Source organism: Lepus europaeus, chromosome 15 (assembly GCF_033115175.1).
Source record: "Lepus europaeus isolate LE1 chromosome 15, mLepTim1.pri, whole genome shotgun sequence".
In the NCBI taxonomy this organism is placed as follows: Eukaryota; Metazoa; Chordata; class Mammalia; order Lagomorpha; family Leporidae; genus Lepus; species Lepus europaeus.
Window position 1 is genome coordinate 91,252,126 of NC_084841.1, and position 23,037 is coordinate 91,275,162.

At 56.8% G+C, this 23,037-nt stretch overlaps 1 protein-coding gene across 2 annotated transcripts in view; it reads right to left on the minus strand.

The window, feature by feature from the left end:
- The window catches only part of RASGRF2 (Ras protein specific guanine nucleotide releasing factor 2), a 194,714-nt gene that overhangs the window by 44,900 nt on the left and 126,777 nt on the right, over positions 1-23,037 (minus strand). Inside the window, exons 13-17 of one of the 2 annotated variants that reach the window (XM_062211995.1) lie at positions 19,130-19,212; positions 15,347-15,595; positions 14,566-14,828; positions 8,111-8,209; positions 6,957-7,046 (exon numbers count right to left, since the gene is read on the minus strand). In XM_062211995.1, the coding sequence (XP_062067979.1) occupies positions 6,957-7,046; positions 8,111-8,209; positions 14,566-14,828; positions 15,347-15,595; positions 19,130-19,212 (784 nt within the window). Of the gene's footprint in view, positions 1-6,956; positions 7,047-8,110; positions 8,243-14,565; positions 14,829-15,346; positions 15,596-19,129; positions 19,213-23,037 lie in introns of both variants that reach the window. The other variant, XM_062211994.1, reaches the window with a different exon arrangement.

Below are 23,037 nucleotides of genomic sequence, written 5' to 3' on the forward strand. Positions count from 1 at the left end.
CAGGCAGACAGGGTGGGCTGTCCTTACCACGGGTGAACAGGCAGACAGGGTGGGCTGTCCTTACCACGGGTGAACAGGCAGACGGGGTGGGCTGTCCTTACCACGGGTGAACAGGCAGACGGGGTGGGCTGTCCCTACCACAGTCAAAAGGATCAAGTGACTGAAAGATGTGACAAAGATGGCTGGATCTCAAAATAATTACGTGAAGTAAAAGAAGCTGCCTACAAGAGACCAATTATTGCACCATTCTATTTCTGTCCAGTGTCCAGAACAGACCCATCTATGGAGACAGAAAGAGACCAGCAGTTTCGAGGGGCTGGTGAACGCACAAGGAAATGATGACTAAGAGGTGCAGGGCTTCTTTTCAGAGGGAAAACTGCAAATCTATTTTGTTACAGTGACTTTAAATGGGTCAATTGTGCGGTACGTGAACCATGCCTCAATAAAGCTGTTTATAAAAATGTAACTGGAGAAAAATTACCACCACGGTTTATATTTGAGATGGGAAAGTTACAGTTTCTAAAATGATACAGAACTCTAGGCAATCATTCATACTTTTTTGTAATAAAGTGACATTTCAATTCACAGCTGTACAACTATGTACGCCCTGCAAACAATCCTGGGGAAAGATAAAGGCAGAATTGTAGCTAAGGCTTGGGAAGAGAAAAAGTAGTTGGGTTTCCATCTATAGTCCACTCACTGCAAAGATTATGGGTACAGACTACAGTGGGTAAGTGGGCTCAGATGTGGGGAGATACAGGTGTGGGGGCGACCCCAGAGCTGTGGACTCAGTAGGACAGGGCATGGTGTGAGAAATCATAGCTCTAACAAGCTCCCAGGTGACGCTGGGGCTGCAGCTCCAGGTACCGCAGTTAGAGCTCACTGGACTGGCTCAACCCTCAGCCCTCAATCAGGAGCCATCACCCACAGAAAGATCAAATGTGCTGTCCAAGGTGACTCAGCAAGGACACGGTCCAGCTCCTCACCTCCAGCCCACCAGCCTGCCACAATACCACACCTAAAACACTGAGCCACAAGTTAACACTGAACTGTGAGATGTGGGAGGAGCCAGGACTTGAATGGCACTCTGGTAGGAGATGTGGGAATCTTAACCCACTGTACCACAACCCGTCTGTCCCTTACTTTTAAAAATTTGTCCAACATGCTCAATTGGACTTGCCCCAAATGGTGGAGTTAGAAATGTGCCAGGGGATTCCAATACAATCCCATCAAGATTGCATGTACCAATGCCATCTCACTAGTCCAAGTGATCGATTTCAATTCACGATTGATCACACTGATAGGTCTAAGAGTCAAAGGGATCACACCAACAAGACAAGTGTCTGCGAATACTAACTGATAGAATCAAAAAGGGAGAGAACGATCCAGCATGGGAAGTGGGATACACAGCAGACTCATAGAATGGCAGATGTCCTAAACAGCACTCTGGCCTCAGAATCAGCCCTTAAGGCACTTGGATCTGGCTGAAGAGCCCATGAGAGTATTTTAGGCATGGAAAGCCAAGACACTCTGGCAAAAAAAAAAAAAAAAATCTCTGCGAGTGAGATCCCAGTGGAAAGAACGGGGCCATCAAAGAAGGAGGTACCTTTCTCTGAAGGGAGGAGAGAACTTCCACTTTGACTATGATCTTGTCTAAATAAGATCGGAGTTGGTGAACTCAAGAGGCTTCCAAAGCCTTGGAAACTCATGACTAGAGCCTAGGGAGATTTCTGACACCATAAATAAGAGTGTCAAATTGTTAAGGCAACAACAGGAGTCACTGTGTACTTACTCCTTATGTGGGGTCTCTGTCTTTAATGTGTTGTCCAATGTAAAGTAATGCTATAACTAGTACTCAAACAGTACTTTACACTTTATGTTCTGTGTGGGTGCAAACTGATGAAATCTTTACTTAATATATACTAAATCGATCTTCTGTATATAAAGATAATTGAAAATGAATCTTGATGTGAATGGAATGGGAGAGGGAGCGGGAGATGGGAGGGGTGCGGGTGGGAGGGAAGTTATGGGGGGGGGGAAGCCATTGTAATCCATAAACTTTACTTTGGAAATTTATATTTACTAAATAAAAGTTTTTTAAAAAAATTGGTCCAAGCCCTAATGCTCACCAAGCGCAGAGTAGCACTAACTACACATGACGTAGCTGGATTTACTTAAAATAAGGCAGATCGTGAATTATCTAATTTATGAGTACCAGGGAATCTCCAGTAAAAGCCACTGTTCGTCTAAGTCTCTGTCACCGTGCCATTTTCCTGTAAGTACAGTCAACCGTTCCTCCACTTCATTAATTTAATTTGACTTGGCTGCACAGAGCTGTAGAACGTGTCACCGGCTCACAGACAACCAAGAGCTGCTTAGAGAACCTGCACTATCCTGATCTCCACCCCCATAAAAACAAGCCATCTCACGCCACTCTACTCCATCTGAGATCATCTCCCAACTCTATAATTAGCACTAGAGATCCAGGTATGCAGTAAGTGCCACGCGACGCCCTGATGGGCTGATTCACTGGATTCGCATTTCTATGCAGGGCTCGCTGTCTCCCAGCCGCACCTGCAGATTCCCTGGGTCAGCAGCCACGCGAATGCACGCACTGTGATTCCGGCTTGATTGGGAGCTTGGGGGTCTGTGCAGATGCCTGCAGATGCACTGGGGCCAGCGCCGAGCCCCCGTGAGCCCCTCCATCAGCGGTCCCTCACTCTGTCCCCATGGAGAGGGGACTTATCTGAGATCAGGAAGGAAAGAGTAAAGGCAAATGTCCACATTCTGCTCGAGCCCCGTGGCCAATGAATTCTGCTCATTTCTCGTTAACGGCATTTGCTGCTGTCGGCCATGGAACCATTTAATTTGGGGCTGTATTAGAAGCAAGACAGTCACTGGCCGACTGACCACGGTGCCTGCACTCCGGTGGCGGACATAAAACAGCTCCCGTAGCTGTTCTCACCCCAAGAATTGCCTGGATTGGACTCAGAGGCAGACTGACCCCGAAGGCGACGAGGTTTAAGTGCCAGGGCCCCAGTTTCCAAAGCCCTGGGAGGTGGCCCACGTGTATGGAATTTTCTCCTCCTTTCCCTTGAGGTGGGGCTCTCCGAATGTCAGCACAGGTCCAGCTACCCCAGCCCCTGGTCCCCAGCACCAGGGCCTGATGCAGCTTGCACATCAGCAGAGGTCCCTCTCTCCATGGTGAAGGAGAGCTGGGCCCTGCGGCTGTGACAGTCGCAGAAGGGAGCCTTGGTCGGGTGGGTCCTCGCCTTCTGATCAGGGGCCTCTGGGCTCAGACCCAGGCATGGCGCAAGCTCTCCCAACCACAGGTGTGTGTGTGGGGCGGGAGGAAGCTCACACTGGGTGGAGAGGGAGTCAGCAAGGCTCACTCAGGAGCCCAGCACACGCTAAGCTCCGGCCTGCGAGTGTGCAGAGAGGCCACCCTGAACACACCAGACCCCCAGAAGCTGCTCACTGACCAGGACGGCTGACACGGCTTCCCCGGGTGGGCTGCACAGCCAGACGAGACCTTCCTTTCTTTTTAAGATTTATTTTATTTATTTGAAACAGAATTATAGAGAAGTAGAGACAGAGAGGGAGGGAGAGAGGTCACCCTTCCACTGGTTCACTCTAAATGGCCACAACAGCTGGAGCTGGACCAATCTAAATCCAGGAGCCAGGAGCTTCTTCCGGGTCTCCTGTGAGGGTGCAGGGGCCCAAGCACTTGCGTTATCTTCCACTGCTTTCCCAGGCACATTAGCAGGGAGCTGGGTCAGAAGTGGAGCAGCTGAGACCTGAATCGGCACCCACATAGGATGCTGGGCCACAGCCCAGGGCTTTAACCCTCTGCGCCACAGCACTGGCCCCAGACCCTTTCTTTTCCCTTAGAGAAGAGCAGCACCAGCCACACTTCCAGAACCTCACAGCGCTGTTAGGCAAAGGCATACACAGGTATCGCCTTTGTGTGCTGACCTGATTTTGTTGCAAATACAGGGATCATTTGCTGATTCATTAATTCAATAAGCATTTATCCATCGTTCACTGTGTGGACAATACTACTCCAGACATTGGTTGATCCTGCAGAATAGAAAACAGCCCAAAAGCACCTGTGCTTGTAGGTCTTACACTTAATGGGGAAGTAGACAACAAGCAAGATAAATTAGCAAAACACACAGGAAGTCTAGCAGGGATGCATGTTGAGGAAGAGAGCAACGCAGGGACAGGAATGTGGGGAGTTAATCAGGAAACACAAGACAGCAACAGGTGCAGGTGGTGCAGTGGGTGGAGCCCCCACCAGGACGCCCGCTTCCCCGTCAGGGCAATGGTTCCAGCCCAGGCTCCTCGGCCTCCTGCATTGCCAGCACTACCACGTGTTACCAGCTCCCTGCTAATGCATCCCGGGAGGCGGCGGAGAACTTGGGCCCCTGCACCCATGGGAGAGACCTGGATGGATCTGCAGGCTCCTGGCTTTGGCCTGGCCCAGCCTTGGCTGTTGTGGGTATCTGTGGAATGAATGGAAGATCTCTCTCTCTCTCTCTCTCTCTCTCACTGACTTTTGACTAGATGGAAATAAATAAGTAAACTATTTTTTTAAGACAAGACAGGAATAGTTCTGCTTACAGGTGCCTTTCTGGGATACAGGCCTTTGCCAGGGAAGCACACAGACGGGAGACGTCACACCGGAAGCACAAGGAGGGGCCTGGACGTGGGCATCTCCCCGAGGGGTCACTGTCTCCCCAGCCAGAGAAAGCCTCAAATCTGCATGTTGAGCTGGGGCGCAAGATCTGTGTTCTCTGGACAGGAGACAGGACTCAAGTAAGCAAAGGGAACAAGAGGTGGGATCCAACAGCAAAACCAAGCAGAAACAGAACAGGGAAACCGTGGGCGTCGGGGTGGACCTGGGCAGCTGGGCGGGCAGCTCCGAGCAGAGCCAGGGCACCAAACACCTTCTCACGTGAATGTCTGGGTGTCTGGAGGAAAGCCTGGGGATCGTAGTCCTGAACTGGCAGTTAGAGCCCAGAGGTGCTGTGCATTCTGATGGAGGCAGGTGGAGGGGTGGGGGACTGAAAGCAGGAAACAGCTGCAGAGGAAGCCGAAGCAAGGAGAGCCACCTCACGGGGCAGCGGTGTGGCCGAGCAGTGCCTGGCTCCTGTTAGGGGCCAGGACACAGCCCAGGTGCCGCCCGTGCCAGCCACACCGACAGGAGGAGCCAGCAGAGGCTCTGAAGAACCGTCTGCTCAGGCAACCTTCCCTCTGCTGGCCAGGGCGACTCGCCCCGTTCTAGGGCACTTTCACCTCCGTGACCGTGACCCTGATCCAGCGGGCAGACACAGGGCTCCTTCAGAGTTGACCTGTCCAACACTCCCTCCTGCACACCTGTCCCCGCAGCTGGACCAACGTGTACACCTCCTGGCCGCCCAAGAAGTCAGGTCACCTGTTTAGCGCCTCCCTCTCTCCGCTCCAGCCCACCTCCCTAAGTCTGCCAGGACCCAGCTCTCTGCCCAGGCAGGCAGAATCCCTGCGGTCACACGGTCCCCACTCTGTTACCACCACCACCACTAAAACTGACCCAAGTGCAACCCCTGCCCTAAATCCTCAGGGCATCTGCTCCTAAGACGGAGTCCCGTGGCGCTGAGTGCGGGGGAGGGCCCCGCGGTAACTCAGGCCGCACGAAGCGTGGCACAGACGGCCCCAGCACCTCACCCAGCCCATTATTCGGGAATGTGGTCAGGAACAGAAGCCAACTGGAGCGACAGGACGCTGTCACCAGTGTGGACTGTCCTGGGTTACACCGGCGGGACTCGGGGGGGGGAAGGTGTTTAGAATATTTAGGGTGGGGGTAGGCATTTGGTACAGGTATTGGGATGTCGCTTGGGGTGCTGGTATCCCACAACAGAGTGCCTGCTTCGGAATGAGCAACTCTGTTTCCAATCCAGCTCCCTGTTCATGCCCCAGCGAATGCGTGGAGATACAGCGCCAGGGCTATTTACAAATCACAGCTGGATTTTCACGTCACACCCTCGCACGTGAGGGGACAGAACTAACGGATCCCGGTGTCACCTATGAAAACGCTGTGCTGTGACCTTAAATGTCTCCTCTGCCCTCAGAGCCGGGGGCGTGGGTGCTGGAGACGAGCCAGGGGTCAGCCGCAGCTGCAACCCTGCCCGCCCACTCCACCCACAGCCCTGCCCGCCCACTCCACCCGTGCAAGAGCTGCTAGCGTCACCCTCCAGCGAAGTAGAAATGTGCTCCCAGTCACTGCACCAGAAAGGCTGGGAAGTCCCCGGGACAACAGAGACGCCACGCGTGCTTCTCCCACACAGAGCTTCTCAGAGTGAAACCGAAGACCATGCGTGCGACCCCCGCCCCCAAGGGACCGACAGAGCGCCTGAACTACTGTACGTATTTATAGAACTCAACGTGATGTCTCGAGACACACACACGCTGCAGAAAGGTGACGTCAAGCTAAGGAACACACCCATCACTCCCAGGCTCCTGCTTTCTGTGCCTGGTGAGAACATTTAAATCTCCTCCCCCAGCAAGGTTCAACCACATGGCACTTTGTCATTCACCACGGCGACCACGCTGCCTGCCCCAGCCTCGGGACTGCACCTCTCATCCAAGGGGAACACCGCACCCCGTCCCCACCCTGCCCACAGCCCCTCCCAGCCACCACTCTTCTCTCCTCATCTCTGAGTTCAACCTCCGTAGGTCCCACCTGTGGGAGACCCTGCAGCGTCTGTCTCTCTGTGCCCGGCTTACTTCCCTTAGCATATTGTCCTTGAGCTTCACCGTGTGCCTACAAATGACAAGGTTTCTGCCTTAAAAGGGAGTTTTCTCCCCAGACACAGCGGGCCCAGGACGGGCGCCGGGCACCTGCGTTCCTGGTAGGCAGCCCAGACTCTGCAGGTCAAGGGCGCCGGCTTGGTCTGACTTAGCCCCTCCCTCCTCACCTGGTGGACTCCCGTGTCCTGCTGCAGCTGTGGCAATGGCAAAAGCAGAGGCGGGTGACACGGAGCAGTAGGCACTGTCAGCGGGCTGTCCTGTCATTTAAAAAGAAAGGAAAGGGGACAATGAAGCAGACACATCTTGCTCTGCAAGGAAAATTCTCTCTGTTATTGCTGCACCGGGTGAAGGGCTGGGCCACAGGCCTTGTGCTGGCCCGCTTGACAGGCAGCAGCTCCACTCCAGGCACACGACCACGAGAAGCACACACGCATGCCCACACACACGTGTACACCACTATTCACCCAAGCAGCCGCATGGCCTTCAGTGGCTGAACGGGTCATCCTGAAGAAGGGATTCCCACGCAGCCGGAAGAGGGAGGCCCTTCTGACCCAGGCTGCAGATGGCCACGCCAGAAAGCATCGCCGAGGGAAAGGAGCCGGACAGCGAGGGCCACAGAACGTGTGCTCCCAGAAACACGGTAAATGTGTGCGGCTGGGCCATCTACACAGAGAACAGGTGGATTCCGGATTGCCAGGGCTGTGGCAGGGGGTATGACTGCTGAGGGGGACTTCCCTCCTTTTCAGGAGGTGGAAAGCTTCTAGAATTAAATAGTGGTCGTGCAGCCCAAGTGCTGGGACCCCTGCACCCATGTGGGAGACTCAGATGAAGCTCCTGGCTCCTGGCTTCAGCCTGGCGCAGTCCTGGCCTTCGGAGAGTGAACCAGCAGATGGAAGGTTCTCTCTCTCTCTCTCTCTCTCTCTGTAACTCTGCCTTCAAATAAATCTTAAAAAAAAAAAAAAACCAGTTCTTGCCACCAGCAATGGTGATAAATGACCTTATTTTACAAGAAATTGTGTTGTTAATAAGTTTCCCCCAAATTGTGGCATCCCAGATGAACTACTAGTCTGGAGCACAGTGGGACCCCAGTGCGGGACCGGGGTCTGGGGCCATCTTGGGAAGGTCAGCCCGGAGACTCTGCCATGAGCGGACATCGAAGACGGGTCCCACCAGGCAACGTGGGAGCCAGCACTGGCCGGCTGCTCAATTACAGCGAGATTATTTTCTTTCCAGTTAATTTTCATAACCAGGAAATACCGAGAGCAGAACAGTATGGCGAAGCCAGGAGCCAGGTGTGGGAAACCACCTCCCAAGCTCTCACCTCCAGGCTGGCGGTAGCGCATGTGCCGCGGGGTGCAGGGCGATCGGCAAGGGGAGAGCTCCACGGCGTCCGTGGGAGCAGGGCAGCTGTCAGCGCCTGCTCGCTCCGCTGGTGCTGGCGCTGGTGCCGGGGCTGGCGCGGGCGCAGGTGCACACTCCAGAGCCGCTGCTGCAAGACACCAGGCATTTCAACAACCAGGGCGCGGGTGCAGGAGCCTCTTGTCAGGGGCGCGCGTGAGAAAACCAGCGCACTTCCCACCAGTCCACATTTCCAGGGGGCTTCCGTGTGACGTGGAGCTGCTCCACCAGCAGAGCACAGAGGACGCTAACTCCCAACAAGATCTGCTCCCATCCTGCTGTGCCGAGCCTGGTGAGCCTGGCTGACCTCAGCCAGTCCAGTGCAACAGTCGATGCTGAAAAGAGGGGGCTATGTCATAGATCCCCTCACCCTCCACAAGGTTACTGCTTTCTTGGAGTGCGGAAAGTCTGACTTTTCCAGATTATAAACCAGATTGGGAGCAAAACCAGACTTTGCCGGTTCTCTGTCTGGGGTGCCCCTTATACCAAAGTTGACTGTCCATCCACGTGGCCCGAAGGAGGCTCCCAGCACACCTAGGAATCCAGGGGGGCACGGTCCCGAACAGGAGTACCAGCCCAACACGGCTACCGACACGCTAACGAACGCTCAGTTGCTGCTTCCCAAGTGTTGGGTGGCCATGAGTTGCTGCTGGCCCCGGCACTGTAGGGAATGGAACAGGGGCTCCTCCAAAGCCCCCCTGGGCAGCTCAGAGCTACAGGTGCAGGCTGGCAGGAAGCAAGAGGAAACGGAGGGAGTGAGGGCACTGGAACCCCGTTACTGCAGCTGGCATCCCAAGACTTAAGGACCGGCAGCCTAGGGCTGTGGGCTCCAGCTGCTGCTGTCTCTAAGCCCCTCCCACTGATCATCAGCCAAGCAAAACCATGACTTCACCTATTCTCTATCAAGAAAAACAGAATGGGAAAGCATAACACACTTCCAGCAGTCCTTAACGCTCACGGATAAAAGCTTCTCTCATCCTACAAACCTACCAGGGGAGCTGCTCCCTGTGCCATTGCGTCCCAGACCCCCCCCACACAGACGCACACACTTTACAAAACCCCTAGCAACTTCGTACGAAGCCATCTGCACACTGGCATGTGATTCGGCCCCTTAGAAATGGGGCCGTGCTGTCGCCCTGAAATACAGAGGGCCCGGAAAGGCACGCGGTTAGACTCCTTCCCTGAATGACCTAATTACAGCAAAGCCGGCAGGACAGAAAAACCAGCGCTTGGCTGTGAGTTTCATTGTTTCCTAACTAGCTCCCTCGGAATTCACTAATCAAGAGCATCTGCCGGGCCCGAGCAAGCAGGGTGGCAGGCACACGTCCTCCGTCTGAGTCACCGCTCGCTCAGCCCACAGAGAGAGAAAGGCCTCCGTCAGCAATGACAGTGAACCCAGAACTTCTGCAGGAGAGGGCTGGCAGGTCCCAGAGCTGGGAGGACAGCGAGCTAGCGGGCACCCATGAGGCAAGGAGCCGTTCCCGCCAGGCGTGCACCTGCAGTGGCTCCAGGCACACTGCATGGCCTGTAGGACCAGGGGGCAGATTCAGACCCAAAACAAACGTGAAAATCAGCAGCACTTGCAGCCCACAGGCGGGCAATTTCCAAAGGCCCAGGCAGGCGGCTGGGGCTGTGCAGTGCCTCTGGGTGGCTCGGGACTTGCTCACTTGATCGCCCCCCTTTCCTTGCCTAGCACTGGTTTGATGTTCACGGAGAATCCACTATGGGGCAGATTCCGAGCCAGGGTGGCGTCCGTGATCCCTGGAAGCCCCTGGGGCGTGAGGGGTCCAGGCCTGGCACTAGGAAGGCAGGGCCCTGGCGAATGCTGGGTGAGCCTGGAACAGACTCCAGGCCCGGGCTGGGGCAATCCAACCACAGCGCTTTTCCCTCGGCAGCACACGGCTGCACGCATGTGCAGGTATTCCTCCCGTCTCTCTCCCTCCCCTCAGGCCATCTGACGTTCGGGTGCCAGGACATACTGCAAGGCAGAACCGGACAAGGTTCACCACCATGTTCCCAGAGGTGTGCGCTGGAGCGGGGAGGGGCCTGCGAGGGGGAGGGAGAGACCTGTAGGCAAAGGAGACCAGATGGAGGAAGGCGCAGACTGCGCGGGGCTGCCCCAGGAGAGGAGCAGGCAGCCACAGCTCCTGGCACGGAATTCTCCAAGTCGGCCACCTGCTCTAGGTGTCGACACTGTGTGACATGCACCAATGTCTCCATTTCAAGCCAGAGCAGCGGCTCCCTTTTCCTTGCTAGCTGTGTGGCAGGGCCCACAGAGCCGCGCTCCTGGCTTCTATAGACACCACACACACACATGCTGACACCCACGTGTGCACAGTGCACACACACGTGTACACACACACAGTGGGCTTTCAGATGGATGCTGCGCTCACGTGTTCACCCATGATCTCCTACCCTATGCTGCCCATCACCAACGCAGGAACGGCAGGGCTGTGATCCCTTGGCTCCACCAAGTCACAAGACGGCCAGAGAGCTGCCGGGACCACGTTCTGATTCGCTGGCTTGCCGCCATATTCCTGGCCTCGATGACTTCGCTTCCCTATTCCCCACTTTTTGTCCAGTTGCACCGTGATCTCTCTGGGTGACCATCTTAAACAGTTTTAAGAAGATGGGAAAGGAACACACTGAAAGGAACCGGAAGACAGCCACGGAGAGAGGAAGGAGGGGCGTGGTGGCCGGCACCAGGTGCATGGCGAGGGTGGAGAGGGAGCTGTGACTAGCTGATGAGCCAACCAGTCTGAAGTAGGATTTGCTCCTCGGGCTTCCTGCAGAGCCATGGGCGCACTCAGGCACCACCTCGGACCTCCCCACCGGCCAGAGAGCAAGGAGCTCGGCGGACAAGTACCCAGGAACCGCACGACGACGGCTCCGCGCTACTGGATGTCAACTCTCAGCAACACAGTGCTCGATCCTCTGGGGGCACACAGGTGGCAACACAGGCCCCACCTTCAGCCAGCTCCCTCGTGTGGGAGCCAATGTGACACAGCGCTCCGTGCTGTCCCTGCCAGGGTCGCGGGGGCCAGCAGCTGTGGCCACCACGATGCCCTCTGTCCATCAGGCGGGATTCCCCTCTCTGCCTAGTGCCTGTACCGATGGGTCTTTTCAGCCCTGGGTGCTGACCCAGGCCTCCCTCGCTTATCCAATCTCCCTCTGCCAAGGTTCAAGGCAGCTCCCATGGCTCACAGCGCGCTGGAAACTCATCCCCGGCATGGCGGTGGTGGGCAGAGGGACCCCTAGGAGGAGTTACAGCATGGAAGCTCGTCTTTCAGGACCGCTCGAGTGCTATCATGGGAGCCGGCTGGTCACTGCAGTGGCAGGGGCCACACAAGGTGATGGCTCCAGCCTCCTTCCTTCTCTCTCACCCACTTCCACTACACTATGACGCGGCTGGGAGGCCCCCATCGCCACCCTCCTCCCCCACCGATGCTTCTGCCTCCCTCTGGGACTTCCCAGCCTCCGGAGCTCAGAGACATGTTTCCGTTCACTGGAAACCGCCCGGGGCTCAGGCACCCCATTAAAGCAGCACAAGACGGACCAGACTCCCTCACTTTCCGGGGAACTGGTGCCCGCAGGTGCCCTCTGCAACCAATGGGTACAGAAACCTGACCGGGACCACAGAAACTGTGACACTGCTTAGGCTGTGATGAGGAAAGGTGCAATTTTGCTTTTCTATCAGAGAAAGCAATCAACATTCATACTCTCAGACCTTAGCCAAAGTAAAATGCAATTTATGCGAAATATCAAAAAAAAAGGAGGGGGTGAAGGTTCTTACCTCACACCCATTAGCATGCCCAGTATCAAAAAACGGAAAATAACAAGTGTTGGTGAGTGAGGCGAATCCCTGCACGCTGTTGGTGGGGACGTAACTTAGTAGAGCCACATGGGGAACAGGATGGAGGTTCCTCAAAACGCTAGGCTACAACGACCGCGGGATCCAGCAGTGCTACTCGGGATACGTACCCCAGGAAGCGAGGCCGTCTGTCAAGGAGACGACTGCACTGCCCACTTCCTACAGCACTGCTCACAGCAGCCAGGACACAGAGACCACCTCAGTGCCCGCCCGCTCACCAGTGAGGAGGAGGGTGTGGCTTCCACGCCCAGAACACTGTTCAGCCTCTCCAAAGGAGGACATCTGGGCCGTGCCGTGCTGCCACGTGGACAACCCTGAGACACCATGGAGAGTGACAGCCCAGCTGGGACAGGGGACCCATTGTTTCGTCCCCTCCGTGAACCCTGTAGGCAGTCAAACTCACAGGGACACAAAGCAGGAGGCGGGCGCCAGGGGCAGGGAGAAGAGGAAATAGGATATGGGGTTCCACGGGGACAGCGTTCCAATTCTGCAGATGGAAAATTCTAGAACAACGTGAATGTGCTTAGTGCTGCTGAGAATGAGGTGTGGAGGAGAAGGAAGACTGCTCAGGAGAGGCGGTAAGGTTTGTGAGCTGAGTCCAGGCTGGGGAGTCCCAGGAAAACGAGTGACAGGATCTACCCTCAGGGCTGCACGTGGTGGCAAAACAGGGCAAAGCCTCCCTTGGCAAGCAGCCACGGCTCTGGCTGAGCGGGGAGTTACCTCTAGCCCCCTGCCTGGAAGCGGGCCTGTGTATGCTTCCCTGGCTGGGCCACGTATGACTCCCCCTGCCCTGCAGCTCCCAGAGCTCCTGGTGTGGACCAGCACCTCTCATGCCATCTGCCCTCAGCGCTGTGTTGCATCCTCATGACTGCCACACCTGGAGCGGGAGGGGTGAGAGCACCACCCACCGCTCCTGCCCTATGGTGACAGGCTCCATGGCACACATGGTGCCCTGCAGAGACCCCGGCATGTCCCTGTCCTGTGCCAGCAGCCCTGACACCACCACGCTGTTTCCTAAGCTCTGCCTCCTGGAAAAGAACATGAACAGCCAGCCACATTCCAGCTTTCTCCTCTCCTACTTGCCACAACTGGGGGACCTGTACTCCCCAGGCCGCAGTGCCCTGGAGGCGGGTGTGAGATGAGCCTGCCTCCGCGGGGCCCCAGATGCACGTCAGCATCCCAATTCCCATCCGGCCGAGGCCTGCGGTTTCAACGACCGGTTCACTGCCCTGAGCTGCTGGCGCGTCCACCTACAGAACTTCTTGTTGAAAACGGAGCTGCGTTCGCTGAGGACAACCACACCGGTTAAGATGCCACTATGTGCCTCGCTCGGGGCAGCAGAGCGAAGCTGCAGGCGGGAGAACACCAGGGGTCTGAGCCCCCACCACGGCGGCCTCCTTGAACTTGGACTCACGTCCGACCGTCATTGCGATAAGTAAATCAGCTCTTATACAGTAAAAAGAAAAGCCCTCGGCTAATCTGTGAGACCAACATAGTTTTCATTACAGATACGCGGGGTCATCTCCACTGACCTCTACACCGCCCCACGCCGGAGAAGGGAATGCAAGAGCCCAAGGGCCCTTCCTTCATTCACGTGCCTCACTTCATTCATTCATCACACACAAGCTTGCTCCCTGCCCCGCACCAGCCCAGGCCCTGAGAACACAGACGTGAACAGGAGACAAGGTCACGGCTCTCAGGGCGCTGTCTGGGCAGAGCGCCTGGAAGGACCCGGGTGTTTCTGAGACGCAAAGGGAGAAGCAGGTGGCTGCACCCTGGTGGGTGGGGGCACGGCAGGAGCACAGGTGGGAGAGAGCGGCAGCACCAAGGCCCACGGGCTCCAAAGGCCTCGGAGACAGGAATGTGTTTCTTCCCAGGGTCACGGGAAGCAACCGAGAACATAAGCAGAAAACCAGCCCGTCTGGTCCGATCATCCGAACCACGCTGGCTGCCTTGTGGACAGTGACCACTGCTGGGCTCCACTCGGATTCTGTCCCTGTGTCTCTGTGGTCACCTTCAGCTGAGGGAGCTTCCAGGCCAGGCAGCCCTCAGCAGGTGCCCACGGCAGGCAGTGGGGGAGGGGCTCGGAGGCCTGACTCTCGCCCCAGGGCGGCCATTCATTCATTCAGCGCCTCACTTCGTTCATTCATTCAGCGCCTCACTTCGTTCATTCATCAAACACAAGCTTGCTCCCTGCCCGGCACCAGTCCAGCCCTAGCCACCTCCATGCTGGGATTCTGGGCCAACCAGCCTCTACCAGTGTCGAGAACATTCTAGAAAGACCATCGGCATGTGCTCTTTCCACGGACAACTGACTCCGGCCGGCTTTCACCTCCAGGGCACGAGGACAGCTCTCGCGGCACCTGCTGCACAGGTGCCGGGCAAAGGAACGCGGATCCCAGAAGAGGAGAGGTGCGGAGGGCCCTCTGTGGCGCCGGCCTCCACTCACCACCCCGACCCCGCGCTCTCCTCCAGAGGCCTCGGCGAGGACACACGGGGCACCTTACCCGTGTGCGGTGGTGGGGACGCCGTGGGGCTGTGGGTGGCGGTCGGGCTGCTGGACGCCGAGGAAGGGGTCAGGTCCAAGGCCCCGATCCTGGAGTTCAGGGGCGACGTCAAGGACAGCTTCCTGGCCCTCACGGGGGAGGACGTCCTGGACGCAGCCAGTGGCGGTGGCGAGGAGAACTTGCGGCACAGCCGGGGGGATTTGCCATCCACCAGGTGTTCCCCTCTGCTGCCCTGGCTGGTGGCAAAGAACAGCTCCAGAGACCTGGAGACAAGAGCGGGTGCCATGAACCTCCCTGAGTCACTCAGGAACTGAGACCGTGGTGCTGGGCTGTCCTCCCTCGAGTGCCCATGCAGAACATGGCTCACCCAAGGAACGGGCACGCCTCAGGCCACGCGCCATCCCCAGCCACTTGGCTGTGCTGTGAAGCCCAACAGCAGGCACTCACACCACGCAGGTGCCGCCCACACCCAGGACTCAGGCTCCGGACTGGGGCCGAGCCCCAGTGTACAGGACACCCCGCCCCTGTGGCTGACCCTCGGACATGGTAGAGTTTGAAAAGTACATCTGAGCAAAAAGAAAAGAAGACAGAGGCAGGGAGGGAGGGAAGGAGGAAAAAGAAACATCAAAATAATTTCCAAATAATCCCAGAGCGAGCAAAGGCTGCTTGGAGACGTCAGGGTCTCAACTTCCCCCGGGGCGCCCTGTGCCTCCCTCGCTGCTGGAGACCAGTGAGCTGCGCGTCCACCTGCTGAGCCGGGACGCGCAGGGCTGGCGCCCACCTGGCGGGGATGGAGGTGAAGGGCCTCTTGTAGATGTCGGCGAGCGTGCCCAGCACCACGGCGGCCGTGGTGAAGATGCGGTAGGTGTGCAGGAAGGTGTTGAGGAAGTCGATGCTGAGGAAGCGCAGGTCGGTGAGCCGCTCCAGCAGGCGCTCCACGCTGGCGTAGCGGATCTGGGGCACCTTGCAGGAGTTGAGCGTCTTGCTAAAGCAGATGTCCGTGTCGTCCTTGTGCAGACGGGCGTCCGACCTACGTGTAAAGCAGGCCTGCGTCATGACGCCAGGACGGTGCCCACCCGCAGCCCAGAACCTCAGGGTGGACCTGCGCACGCTGACGCCACACATCACACAGCACAGCACGCACACCCACGTGTCCACCACAGCGTGGGAAGGCCAGGATTCACCGTGGGCAGTGCCAAGTCCCCCACTCCGTCCAGCTGTCCAGAGCCCTCCCCCTCAGCTCCAGCAGGACCGCCGGGAGCCTTTGCTCGGCCCCTTCACTGGACATCTCAGAAGGAACCCTGGCTGCAGCCCAGGCCTTCACCCTTGGCCGAGGGACATGGCCTGCAGCACCAGGCCTCCCGTGAGCGATCGCTGGCCCCGAACCCGCCAGCTCATTTTGCACGTCCCGAATCAGCATTTTGAGCATTTCAAGGGACTGTAAATTATATCCTTATTTTCCGTGGGATAAAAAGCAATCAGTGGCATTCTGGGCTTGCCTGGGGAAACTTCCCAGTCCAGAGCACACTCAGGGAAGGGGGTCCCACAGCTTTTAACTTTGGGCCTGACCAGGCATCTTCAGCGAGCAGCCGGCCCCTGCCGAGGCCTGACCTGGGCAGCCTCACCGGAAACAGACAAGAAGGGCTCGGAGCCTCTGAAGAGGGTGTGGCCCTGTCCCCACCTCTCCCTGTCTGTAGCCAGCTCCCCTGGTCCTGCAGCTCCTCGCACGTTGAAGAACCTGGACAGCGCCTGCGACTCTGCCAGGCCGTCCTAGGACAGCGACAGTCACCGTCTGCCAGCACCGCCCGCCGCGACTCTGTGCCTCCTGAGCTGAGACCAGGCACCATAAGACAAGAGCCGGCTGCTGCCCACCCCCAGTCCCCGCCCGGGGACACGTTCACTGTATGCACAGTGAGCTCGCCTCCTACCCCAGCCTGGAGCGTCGCACCTCCTGACGACAACTGGAGGAATGAGCCGCACCTGCCTGATGCGAAAGTGAAACAGGCTCCCTGCCCGCCCTCCTCCCAGACCTGACCGCAGGCTCAGGGAAGGAAATTAATGTGAAATTAGCTGCTGGCTTTGATTACGCCAAACGGGATCTTCCTTCATGTCCCAAGGGGCTTTCAAGAGCGCTGGAATGGTTACCGGGCCTCCTCTGACCACGGCAAGTGCTTGATACACGCTTCAAAAGCAACCCCGAGAGGGTGAGCCGCAGTCATCCATGCTGACTGGTAGGCTTCGGGAGGAAGGGAGTGTGGAGCCTCCCTTGTAACAGGACACAGCTGCGGCGGGATGGGTTGTTCCTGCCACTCTGGGAAAGGCAGCTTCCGCACCCCCAGCACGCAGCCAGGCGACCACGCTCCGGGGAAGAGCGGGAGCAGCAGGAGGGACAGGCACTGCAGGACTGCGCTCGCTCCCGACTTATGAGAACCTCACTCCGAGAGGGGTGAGCAGGGGCAAAGGAACGTCACCCTGCCCGCGGCCACAGCCGGTGCAATGCACACGCACTGGCTTCCCCCGAAAATCCTCACAGCCCACGACACAGGTTTGCACCAGCGGGGTTCCTGTGTTGATGTGTTGCCTGTGTGTGTGACTGGTCAGGGCCACTGCTCAGATGGCCACTGTTCAGACAGCCATGGTCAGGGCCATGGCTGGGACTGCAGGGTCAGGGCTACTGCTTAGACGGCCACTGCTCAGACGGCCAGGCGGTCAGGGCCATGGCTGGGAGTGCAGAGTCAGAGTCACTTCTCAGACGGCCACGGTCAGGGCCACTGCTCAGACGGCCACAGTTAGGGGCAGAAGATGCTCCGAGTGCCTGCCAAAACTGGGCAGGCACAGGTTGAACATCTTCAGCAACGTCCGTGTTTAAAGTCAACATGGGCCCCACCGCGCCTCCTTCTGACTGACAGCCCCGGCTGACGCGCACGGCCAGCTCTGAGCAGACGGGCCTCCGTGGCTGTCCAGGCTTCAGGGAAGTACTTTTCAAGAAGAATGAACATCACACTATCATTTTGTAAAACACTGAGATAAGCATCTCACAGCAGCAACTAGGGCGACTCTACTCCAGTCCCGCGACCTCAGAACTGAAGCCACAATGTGGACCTTGGACTCAACACCCAGCCCTGCTCTGAGTCTTAGCATCATCTGTGCGCATTTGTTTCTTCTGAACAATACTAAATTTAAAAACGCAGTCCCGGTCGGGGCACCGATCCTGTCCCGGTTGCCCCTCTTCCAGGCCAGCTCTTTGCTGTGGCCCGGGAGGGCAGTGGAGGATGGCCCAAGTGCTTGGGCCCTGCACCCCATGGGAGACCAGGAGAAGCACCTGGCTCCTGCCATCGGATCACCATGGTGTGCCGGCCGCAGCGCGCCTACTGCGGCGGCCATTGGAGGGTGAACCAACGGCAAAGGGAAGACCTTTCTCTCTGTCTCTCTCTCACTGTCCACTCTGCCTGTCAAAAAAAAAAAAAAAAAAGAAAGAAAGAAAAGAAAAAAAACACAGATAATGGAGTGTGAAAGGATTCCTTGACCTTGGGTTTAAAAATGGTCCAACTCGGAATATTTTCAGTTTGAGTCACTCATGAAAACACGGCCGTTATTTTATAACTGGCACGTTCCAGGGCATTAGCACCACGTGCTTGGCCTTTGTCTCACACGTGGACCCCTCGCGCATTGGGACGAGGCTAACTGCAGGTAACGCCTCTCTGAAGAGGAGCTCTCTTAAACGCAATGTTACCACTGCCTCTACATCAGCGGTGCAGACGTTACAATGTCACAGGAAACAAACGGAAGACAGGTTTTTGGTTTGTTTTTTAAAAAAACTTCTTTTTAGAAAGGTATAACAGAACTTGTCTTTAAAAACCCATTTTAGGCCGGCGCCGTGGCTCAACAGGCTAATCCTCCGCCTAGCGGCGCCAGCATACCAGGTTCTAGTCCCGGTCAGGGCACCGGATTCTGTCCTGGTTGCTCCTCTTCCAGGCCAGCTCTCTGCTCTGTGCAGTGGAGGATGGCCATCTGATACGGGACAGCACTGGGCCCTAACCTGTTTCCTTAAAACACAGACAGCAGGATGGCTGCCACAGGCAAACAGCCTCTGGGGACACACACACACACACACGTGTGCGCATGCGTGCACATACACACGGGGCAGAGGGCCCCAGGGCGCAGCCAGCTCCCCATGCTAGGTGTATAAAACTCCAGACGCACCTGTGTGGCCAAACTGGGGGTGGTGACACATTCCCCCGCCATACCTTGGCCCACCCTCCAGCCTGGGACACACATGGCGGCCACTCCTCTACCGCTTTATGCTGAACTTGAACACCCTGACAGGTTTTGTCCGGAGTGAAGGCGTGTGTGCCAGCGAGCAATACGCGCTCTGTGTGCCGTGAGGCGGCAAGGTGCTCCACGGGCCTGAAAGATGTCGTGGTGTGTCACTCCTCGTGGTGGCACAGCAGGAAGCTTCCCGTGACCGGGGCACGCTCCCAAGGCTGACGACGCGGGCCCAGGTTTTCCACCCTCTGCCGCGCTGGTCTGGACTGAAACGTAAGGGACGAGGGGTCACACTCACTTGATCATGTGTGGCACTGTGACTTTGGAATTCTCTTCAAACACTATGGTCATCAAGCCGTTACATCGGATGTTGTCCACACACTGCGAAATCAAACAACAGACAGGTACATGACCACGCACTCCCAGAACCATCTGTAGCCCCTCCAAAATTTAACCTCTCACCTGTGTGTGGCCCTCCCTCTCTCTCCCACTCACTCACACATACCCGCGCACAGATCTGCAGGGAAATATCATCCACCGTTGAACAGATTCTGTAAACAGATCCCAAAACCGTGCACCCACCAAATGTGTGACAAGCACCTGAGCAATGACCCGAGGTCTGCACTGTCCCTCAAGAGTGCTGACCACAGGTCACCGTGTCACAATTCTCCAGTCCCAGCACTATTTGCGATGCTAACACTCTGACCTTCCAGCCCTGACTGCTCCTGCTATTTTCACTTACCGCCACCAGGGGGTGGTATGGAGTAGCCAGACCAGCGATCAGGGCTCCACTTTCTCACAGCTCTAAGCCTGCTTCTCTGTGCTTTTTGGGAGGCAACAGAACCCCACATTCTGCTACTTTCTCTGGCAGTGTCTACTGGCATCATGTTGGCTTGGGGACGGTAGTGTGTAATTTTGAAATTCATAAAGATTTTTCATAATATATTTTTAAAAATATTTTTATTTATTTATTATTTGAAAGGAAGTCACAGAGAGGCAGAGGCAGAGGCAGAGAGAGGTCTTCCGTCTGCTGGTTGCTCCCAGATTGCCACAACAGCCAGACCTACGCCGATCCGAAGCCAGGAGCCAGGAGCTTCCTCCAAGTCTCCCACGTGGGTGAGGGGCCTAGGACTCGGGCCATCTTCCACTGCTTTCCCAGGCCATGGCAGAGAGCTGGATCAGAAGTGGGGCATCTGGGACTCGAACCGGCATCCATATGGGATACTGGCACTGCAAGTGGTGGCCTTATCTGCTACGCCACAAAGCCGGATCCATAATATGCTCTTTGAATGAACTATTTGAAGGTTCTTATATGCACGAATTTCAAGATTTTGCAGCAAAATAAAACATCTTCTCACTCTGTTTTCCATGAACGTTCTAATTCCCACCATGTATAGATGAGAAAGTGGATCACCGGAATTCCCTGTTGACATCTACTTAACATATCAGACATTTTCATATTTATTTTTCCTTAAAAATTTGTTTTTCTCATGTCTTGTACCAACATTTCAACTACCGGAGGCATTATGGATTCCAACCTAGAGGAATAAAGTGGAGCCTCTGAAAGTTGCCGTTCCATACATCTGTTTGGAAATAATTTGGGATTGTCTTTCTACAGTAATAATTATGGTTATCCAGTCTGGTTACATGTACTCGTGTGTGAATATGCACTCCATCCTATTCTCCCAAGGCAGCCTGAAAAGCCCGTACAAGTCAAGAGGAGAGACGCTATCAGAGGGGAGGGGGCAAAGGTGGGGAACGACAAGAAGCCTGGGACGGGGCCGCCATGTGCACTTCAGGGTGAGAACATTGGCTACGCGTGGGCCTCCAATCAGCTGGGCTATGGTGCAGCCAACTGAAGGAGGGACATGCCAGGAGCTACGACACACGCAGGGTAATTAACGTGCAGTGGCTTCCAGTCTGAGACCAGAGAAAAATCCTGGATTTCTGTTTAAAGGTGTATTGAATAATGTAGTCAACAATGTCGTTAAAGAAACCACACGATTTACCCAACTGCTTTGTGTCAACCTGGCTGAGGCAAACCCCAGAGAGCAAGCCAGCGATGGCTGCAAGAATGCCATGGGGGCCCGGCCTCCCTCTGCTGCCCGGGGTCCAGGCACAGGCCAGGCTCCAGAGCGCCACACACAGGCCTGTCACCCCCGTGCACGCAAGCCTGGAGCAGCAGGAAGTTGTACGTGGCGTCCTCCAAGCTCGCCCGTGCACCACAGTCTCTGTGCGCCCAGCGTTCCCACCAGCGAGGTGGCATCCTGAGCCTCCTCCAGGGGAGAGCTGCCTCCTGGTCAGGGCCAGAGCAGAACACACACCATAGTGTCCCCACGGCTAACCAGGGACACACACGGAAGAAGAGACGGGGCGGGCTGGCACACGAGTCCATGATGGACAGACGAGCTGGCTGGGCGGCCCACGGGAGAGGAGCCTGGAGTTGGCGTGCACCCCAAAGGCTCATGGGAAGCCACAGAAGGCTCCTCTGCGTGGAGAAGTCCACCCTGGCACTGCAGAAGCGCTCGGCAGGAGGACAACAGGGCAGACTCAAGGGGACAACAGGGCAGACTCGAGGGTCCTCAGGATGCCACTGGTGAGTCCGCAGGGGAACGGCTCCTGTCTCCCAAGGCGTGGAGCCGCGACAAGGAGGAAGCGTGGACACAAGCGCTCTGAGGACGGCATAACAGAGACTCAGGAGGTACTGAATAAATCAAGACTGGGGAAGTTAAGGTAGAAAGCCAAGAGAACTGCTACCGTGAGAAACTGTCACACTTCCCGAGACAGAAGTCTTAGAAGCAGCACAGCACAGCCAAGCAGGTGCGGAAGGACGCAGAGTTAGCCAGCACCAATCCACCTCTGAATCCTCGCGAGCACCGAGAACATGCACCGGGCACACGGCCACAGGGTGTTTGTAGGTGGGTGTCTCACACGTGCATTTTTTAGGCACTTCCTGTGTGAGACAGCGGGCTGTGCGGTGGGAGAGGAGGGGACAGGCCATGTGAGGGAGCTCCCAGGACGACGCCAGTCGCTCACAACCTCGCCCCTAACTCCACTGGAGAAGTGGATCCAGGGGACCCCAGTTCTTACTCCTCCAGGTGGCCGGGACAGGGACAGCGGATGCACACAGACAGGGAGGGGAGGGGTAGAAGACCTCCATCCCCACGGCCTCCTCGCTACCCACACACTTCCTGCACTCTCGTGTTCCTGAGGCAGAGCAGGGCGACCACACAGGGATGGCGATGGAGGCTCTGGAAGATGGTCACCACCCCTTCACATGCTGTAACACCCAAGCAAACGTAAGGTGCACGGCCAACAGTCTTTAGTGAGGACCCAAGCGTGTAGCTCCTGCCCGGCTCCAATAGGACAAGCCGGGCGTCCGAGCCTGATCAGACCTGGGCCTCACTCGGCAGCTTCCCAGGACTCAGAGCCCAAGCCCCTGGGGAACACGGCACCTGGCTGGGAACCGCACACCGGGAGGGGATGCAAACAGGCACGTCGCAGCCCGTGCGCCACCCCTCAGAGCTGGCAGCACCCCGCACGCCCACAGCCGGCCCGCCATAGGGCACCCACATTCCTGCAGGCCGCCTGGACCCATGCCCCTCCCACTGCAGACCAGCAGAGAAGCGACTCTCACCTTTTCAAAGGAACCGAGAGGAAGGGGGGCTCAGATCCTGGCTTCCCAGGGATCCTGCCACACTGTTAGTGTGCTCCCACGGGCCCCAACAGGAGCCTGGAAGTGTGATCTGGGTGCCAAGGGTTGGGAGACAGGCCCCTCTGCCGGCCCAGACACATCCCCTCTCCTGTCCCCAGCATGAGCAACAGGCACGGTCCTCTTTCTGCTCCCAGAGGCCACACGCGAGACTTCTGATCAGACACAGTGCCACGGCCATGGCACTGCACTCAAGGTGGGAGAGGACATGGAAAATAAAGGCCTCTCACCTCGTGGGAAGTATACTACAGCAGCTGAGGTATTATTCTGTAACTTCAGGCACCAAGTGATAGAAAAGAGAACCACACAGGGAAAGTCGCTCTCACGCTCTCTCTCTCTCCTCTGCCTGCAGTGCTGGCACCCCATATGGGCACCGGTTCTAGTCCCGGCTGCTCCACTTCTGATCAAGCTCTCTGCTATGGCCTGGGAGGGCAGTGGAGGATGGCCCAAGTCCCTGGGCCCTGCACCCACGTGGGAGACCCGGAAGAAGCTCC